Source organism: Microtus ochrogaster, chromosome 10, assembly GCF_000317375.1.
Source record: "Microtus ochrogaster isolate Prairie Vole_2 chromosome 10, MicOch1.0, whole genome shotgun sequence".
NCBI classification, from domain to species: Eukaryota; Metazoa; Chordata; class Mammalia; order Rodentia; family Cricetidae; genus Microtus; species Microtus ochrogaster.
The window spans coordinates 61,281,106-61,288,262 of record NC_022016.1 but is presented as its reverse complement, the minus strand read 5'-3'; the positions used below and the strand labels follow the sequence as shown (position 1 = coordinate 61,288,262).

Genomic DNA, 7,157 nt, shown 5'->3' with positions numbered 1-7,157 from the left:
AAAAAAAAAAAAAAAGTGCCATTTTAAGTTCTTGTTACCATGAACCTTGTTTTTTGGGGAAAGACAGACACTAAATAAGGAAATAGGCAAAATGCTTGAGACCAGAGTGCATTGAATCCTTCCTTTTTTTCAGATTTTGGAATATTTGCAGGTAAATATATCTTAGATATAAGGCCTAAATCCTTTTTTTTTGTTGTTTTTTTTTGTTTGTTTTGTTTTGTTTTGTTTTTCAAGACAGGGTTTCTCTGTGAAACAGCCCTGGCTGTTTTGGAACTTACTCTGTAGACCAGGTTGGCCTCGAAGTCACAGAGATCCACCTGCCTCCAATTCCCAAGAGTTGGGAGGTGTCCTCCAAGCCTAGTTTTACTCACATTTTCTCTACATTTTTTTTTCTTTTTTCATCTAGCTCAGGCTGGCCACTGTGCCCATTTTTATAAGCTTTTGGGGATTGTACACGTGACACATTCTATAGCTGAACTCCACCCCCAGACTGCGGTTTCCAGTTTTACATACACGCTCACACACACTTGATCATATATAGCCTAGGTAATATTTGTTTGTGTATAAGTTTTTGAGACAGGATCCTACTGCAATCCTCAAACTCTCAGTCCTCCTGACTCAGCGTCTTAAGTGTTAAAGGTATGGTCGGGTAGAGCCCTGTGTCACCACACCTGGGCAGAGTCAGGGTTCAAAGTTTTGGCTCACGGGTGCACATCATTGGTTTGCACAGCATATTTTTTGGTATAATAGAAATTTCAAACTAAAGAAACTGTGATGATATAATCGTGATTATGAATGTTGGCAGGCTACTTTAGCTGACGGGGTGGTCTGGGTTGACTTCTCTGGGGAGAGATCAAATGCTCTATATAAATGCTTATTTGTTTTATTTTGGTTTTGGTTTTTCGAGACGGGGTTTCTCTGTAGCTTTGGAGCCTGTTCTGGAACTAGCTCTTGTAGACCAGGCCGGCCTTGAACTCACAGAGATCTGCCTGCCTTTGTTTCCTGAGTGCTGGGGATTAAAAGGCGTGTGCCACCACAGCCCAGCTTGGTTTGGTTTTGGGAGCCTGGGTTTCTCTGCGTTGTTCTGACTGTCCTGGAACTCACTCTGTAGACCAGGCTGGCCTCGAACTCAGTGACCTCTACAATCCAACCTCAAGGTTATATGTTCTCAAAACTTCAGTCTGTCTTGTGTATTCAGCTCGACCATTTAGTGGAGCCACCTATTAACTGTAATTTAGCATCCCTTTGTGTAGAAGTAGACATTTCGTGGTTATTATATTTATTTTAGTTTTTCGAGACAGGGTTTCTCTGTAGCCCTGGGGGCCTGTCCTGGAGCTCGCTCTATAGACCAGGCTGGCCTGCACTACCACCGCCCTGTCTCGTGGCTGTTTTTTAACGTTCTGGCTGCGTGGGTTCCATTCCGTCTAACGGGTGTTGAGACTCTTCGGCGGGTGCGAGCGGCCGGTCCTCCGCACGCCAGGGGTCGCTGTGGCGCCTCGCCGCCGCTCCAGGTCACTCTCGTGTGGCCGCCCCGCCTCGGGCCCCCGGGCAGAGTGGGCGGGCACGACTGCGCCCAGGTCGCGAGGCGCCCTTCGACCAGCAGCGCCCGGGGCGGGCGGGTATAAATGGAGCGGTGGCTGTCCCGGCCGCCTCTCTCCGCCCCGGGTCGCAGCAGCTAGTGCTGCGTTCGGGCTCAGCAAGCCTGAAGCAAAAAAGAGAAAAAGCTTAAAAAAAAAATTACAAAAAAGCCTAAAAACCTTAAAAAAAAAAGAAAGAAAAGAAAAGAAAAAAAGAGCAAAGAAGAAAAAGAAAAAAAAACGGGAGAGCGAATCGTGCTGAGTGCCCGCGGGGAAGTGACTTTCGTACGTTTCCGGCCTGCCTGTCTGTCCGCGTCAGTCCGTCCGGTGGTGAGCCGCCCCCAGCCCGCACGGCACGCCTCTGCGCCGCGTGGCAGCCCCGCGCCCCGGCCGGCCGCACCACGTGTCCGCTGCCCTTCGCCGGCACCCGCAAAGATTCTGTTTCCCCCTTCCCGGGCCGCTGTAATTGTAAACCGCCGGGAGCCCGGGGCCTATATTTATCGAGAAACGCGTGTCCCCGGGGCCGCTGTTGAGCGCAGCATCTGTCTGCCTCTTGAAAAAAAATTTTTTGGCCCCCTTTGCCAGGGGATTCCCTAGTTTAATTTTTATTTTTAAGCCCCAAGCTAGGACAGCTGGAGAGTACAAACTCCAGGAGCGGGCCATATTGTTTTTGAAAGCCTTTTGTCTTTGGGGCTTTTGCGGTTCCGTGCAAGCGTTCCCGCACTCCCGTCCCGCCTGCTCCAGCCTTTGCCGGTGTCGCTGGTGCCACCTGTGCGCTGCGGCGCGGGCCACGGCTCCTCGGAGCCCCTTTTGTCCTGCAGTGAGCCCTGTAAGAAGTCCTGGCGGGGCTCGGGGTGGTGGGGGGTGGGGAGATGAACGCTGCGGCCAGCAGCTACCCCATGGCCTCCTTGTACGTGGGCGACCTGCACTCGGACGTCACCGAAGCCATGCTGTACGAAAAGTTCAGTCCTGCGGGGCCTGTGCTGTCCATCCGGGTCTGCCGCGATATGATCACCCGCCGCTCTCTGGGTTATGCCTACGTCAACTTCCAGCAGCCAGCTGACGGTGAGTAGAAACAGTGTCTAAACGGTCGGGAGATTCCGGGGGGACCTTAGGAGTCCTGTAGACGGAGGCCGATCTGGCAAGAGCTGGCGAGGAACGTGACAGCACGATGCCAGAGAAGCCATCGGTGGAAGCAAGACGCGGTGCTTGAGAGCCGAGCTCGTGGTCACGACCCCGGCTTCCAGTCTGGCTTCCACCACTCCTAACCTGATGACCTTGGGCTACTGGGTGGGGGTGGGGTGGAGTGGGGGTTGGAACGCCAGGAGATTGTAAATTGGGATCTGAATGAAGTGGCTGGACTGGTCTAGTGTGTCTAGTTCCACTCAAGCCGAAGTGGGTCTGTTGTAGACCCTGCCATGGACTGGCACTCCTCGATGGCTTGAAGCAGTGCCCACCACCAGGTTGCAAAGCTGCTGGCCCTCTCCGCCCCTTAACCTGTCCAGAATCTTGATTTTTGTGTTGATTAGGGTGATTGTAGGGCAGTGGGAAGCAAGGGGAACAATTTCATGCCTTAACCTTGAGGGCAGCTTTGCTAGTGTCGCCAACAGCATCTACCCGGCCACCTCCCCACCCCCCACCCCCACGTTTGCCACAGTGTTTTTGGGGACTTTGCTCAGCTCTGGTGAAGCTCTAGGCTGTGGAGGACGGTGCCTAGGTAGTCTGGGGGGGGGGTCGCTTTAAATCTCGTGGGCACCTGTGGGTGGTGCGTTATGGTTGTGGAAACCCCTTGTGACAGAAAAGAACCACACCAAGTTGGGCTCCCAGTGCAGTGTTCTGCCGTCCCAGGTGGAGCAGTGGAGACTGCAGGCAAGCCTTGGATAAGCCCTGGAGAAACCCAACCGGGGGCTGCACGTGACTCCAGATTAAAAGGGAGCAACTGCAGAGACCACTGCTGGGGGAGGGGTGGAGGCCGTACCCGAGCCATCCTGTGGCCAAGGATGTCTTAGGCCCCTGTTTTCCTAACATTGATGAGGCACTTTTTTTCTCCCCGGGTTGCAGCTAAGACCAGAGAATTGGTCTAGTAGACTACAGGTATTTCTATTGTCAGAGAAGCTAATCCTATTGCTTGCCCATGGGGGTTTAAAGAGGGGGCTTGCTTTTTTTTTTTAAGCGGGAGAGTAATGGAGTCCCTTGGCTGTTGCCTTGCTTTCTTGACTTCTTTTTTTTTCTTTTTTTTCTTTCTTGACTTCTTAACGAAAGTTGTGTCTCTTAGAGATAGCAGAAGCCATTGGTCGGTGTGTCTGCCAACACATACCTCTGTAGGACTTTCTGCCTGCTATAAATAAGTGTAGCCCGATTTGCCAGCTTACCAACTCCTGGTGCTGTCTGAAATAGATCAGGGATTGTGTTGGGATGGGCTCCTTTACTGCTGATATAATGGAATAGTTTGAGTTTGCAGACTTAGGGATAAGCTCCTACCAGACTTTCTCTGAACTGGCTTGTTTACCCTCTGCCCAGCCACAGTCCCCAGCGCCCATGAAGATTTAGCCCACATGCTATGGGCAAGGTTGGGAGTAAATCCTCTTGGCTGATTAGATGGTTGGATTTGTTGAGCAGTTTAGGGAGCTTTCCCTTTTCTTGGTAATGCTAGGGATTAAAGCCAGGGTCGCTGCATATTGGACATCGTCCTACTATTAGGCCTGTTGCTCGTCTTTTTCCTGCTTTGAAGTAAGGGTAAGGTGAGAACTAGGCTTGCCTACTTGGTTTTTTGTTGTTTTTGAGACGGGGACTCTATGTAGTCCTGGCTGTACCGGAACTCAATTCTTGGGTTTTTTTGAGATAGGGTTTCTCTGTGTAACAGTCATAGCTGACCTGGAACTAGCTCTTGTAGACCAGGCTGGCCTCGAATTTACAGAGATCCTCCTGCCTCTGCCTCTTAATGCTGGGATAGAGGTGTGCGCCACCACCACCTGGAATAGCTCGATTCTTAATGTAAACCAGGCTAGCCTTGAACTGGGGGATCCACCTGCCTTTGCCATGTGGTAAAACCTCCTGGCAGCACAACACACCCCAAATAAGAGCCCATGGCAGAACAAAGCGTGGATACCAGTGAAGATGCCAACAAAAGCCAATGAGTTTGATTGGGTGAGACAGCTAGCTACATGACCAAAGCCCTCTCCAGTGTGTGTGACTGCTCACAAAGCTGGAGCCCTCTTCTAGGCTGCTTTGCTAGTTCCTGCTTTTTCTAGGCAGCCGGTCCACTCTCAACATTTTCACAGCTTTCTCTTGAGCAACTTGGCAGCTTGCCTTGCTTCCCACTGGGGGAGGGGGTGACTTTAATATTTTTTTGCAGGGAGTGCCCTAGTGAATCTGATCAGTTTCAGGGACTTCCTAAAGCCATTTTGAGCTGTTTCTACCTTCCTGCGTATGTACTTCTTGTAGGATGGAATATGTTTTAATTTGGGAGGAAATTTGCACATCATGGCTGGGATCAAGAGCTAGCACCCAGCTGCCTTGCTTGGACTGTGGAGCTGGAAACCTTACGTAGCCCAGGCTGAGCTTGAACTTGTGATCTTCCTGTGCTGAGATTTTTTTGGCACTTCACTGTCTCTGTGGCACCTGGTGGGCTTGGTAGGGCAGCTGAATTCCTAAGATTTTGTAGAATTCTGATTAAATCTTTGAAAGGTCTAGGCGTGACTCTTGGCTGCTCACGTTGGGCAGGGTTGGTAGCCAGTGAAGACCCTGGAACATGAGCATAGTCCATGGCTGGGGACCTTATTTTTCAATCGGGTATTAATAGTTGAGTGATCTGGAATAGTGATAGTCATCTTGGTTGATGTTTAGCATTCTTAATTAAAATATGTTCCTCTTCTACAGCTGAGAGAGCCTTGGACACCATGAACTTTGATGTGATTAAGGGAAAGCCAATCCGGATCATGTGGTCTCAGAGGGATCCCTCTTTGAGAAAGTCTGGTGTGGGGAATGTCTTCATCAAGAACCTGGACAAATCTATAGACAACAAGGCACTTTATGATACCTTTTCAGCCTTTGGAAACATCCTGTCCTGTAAGGTAAGCAGTAAAAATCTTTTTTTTAAAAAAAATATTTATTATGTATGCAGTTTTGTCTGCATGTATGTCTGCAGGCCAGAAGAGGGCACCACATCTCTATAGGTGGTTATGAGCATCCACCATGTGGTTGCTGAGAATGGAACTCGGGACCTTCAGAAGGGCAGCCAGAGCGCTTAACCTCTGAGCCACATCCCAGCCCCAGCATTGCATTATTTTAGCTAAATATTTCGTGGATTTTTTTTATTTATTTATTTTTTTTTGAGACAGGGTTTCTTGGTTTTTGGAGCCTGTCCTGGAACTAGCTCTTGTAGACCAGGCTGGTCTCGAACTCACAGAGATCAGCCTGCCTCTGCCTCCTGAGTGCTGGGATTAAAGGCGTGTGCCTCCACAGCCCGGCCGGGTGTGGTATGCTGTCAAGGCTGAGATAGGAGCTATCTAGGGCATTCAAACACAGCCTGGGGTGTAGAAAGACTCAAAACAAGATAATATGAAAGGGAGAGTGCCTTAGAATTAGAGACATTTGGGTGTGGTCATTTTTTAAATGCTGAAAATGGAGATCTCCCTCTTCAGTCCTAGGACTTGACCTCGGGGCCTTATACATTATATATACATAATGATCTCCATCATATCATACCCCCATTACTTACTCTTGGCTTGCTCCCTCTAATCGCATTCCTAGTTGTTTTTGGTTTTCTGAGACAGGGTTTCTCTGTAGCTTTGGGGCTATCTTCGTAGCTTTTCTGTCTTCTATCTTTGTGTGTGTGAGTGGGTGCATTCATTAGGGTTGTTGATAACTCCCTCCCCCATCTCTGCATAAAGCCTCTGGGGTCCAGCGAGCTTTATCCCTAGCCCTCTTTACTTTTATTTGAGACACCTCACCAAGTTGCCTAGTCTGGCTTGAACTTGTGATTTCCCTGAGTCTCTGCATCCTGAGTAGCTGTTACTAGAGGTCTACCATTGGGCAGATCCTCATCCACAAGCTGGATCCCATTCTGGGAATGGAATCCTCACAGAAGTCCTTGGAGATCGTCCCAACCACGGCCTCATGTAACCTGAGGAAGGAAGGATGGTTGTTTTGAGATGGAGTGCATATAGCTCAGCTTGGCTTTGAACTCTTGTATAGAATGTAGCCAAGGGTGACTTTGACTTTGATCTTCTGACCTTTATGTTTCCAGCTCCCAAGTGCTGAGATTACAAGTATGTAATCTTATGGTTTATATGGTCGAGCACAGGGCTGCATTCCAGGCAGCCCTCGGCTGGATGATGAGAGATGGCCTTTTGGCAGGTGTTTTTCCTGTGCTTATTCTCCACCCTCCCTGCCTTCATGTTACCTGCTTTTGGAAGCTTGAACAGTTTTCATTTTGGCTAGGGGCTAGGGGAGGACAGAGGCTCAGTGTTTCTAGAACCTGTTACTTAGCCGTCTCAGAGGCATTCTTCAGTCTTCACGTGGTTGAGAAGCCATCTCTTCCTAAGCACTTTGGTTTCCACCCAGATCTCCTGGGTTGTT

The 7,157-nt window shown here is 49.6% G+C and overlaps 1 protein-coding gene across 4 annotated transcripts in view; it reads left to right on the top strand.

Annotated features, from left to right (window-relative positions):
* Nucleotides 1–1,755: 1,755 nt before the first annotated feature.
* The window catches only part of Pabpc4 (poly(A) binding protein cytoplasmic 4), a 16,074-nt gene continuing 10,672 nt past the window's right edge, over nucleotides 1,756–7,157 (top strand). For all 4 annotated transcript variants that reach the window (XM_005353290.3, XM_005353291.3, XM_005353289.3 and 1 more), the window contains exons 1-2: nucleotides 1,756–2,642; nucleotides 5,457–5,650. In XM_005353290.3, the coding sequence (XP_005353347.1) occupies nucleotides 2,450–2,642; nucleotides 5,457–5,650 (387 nt within the window). In that variant the 5' untranslated portion in view covers nucleotides 1,756–2,449. The remainder of the gene's footprint in view (nucleotides 2,643–5,456; nucleotides 5,651–7,157) is intronic.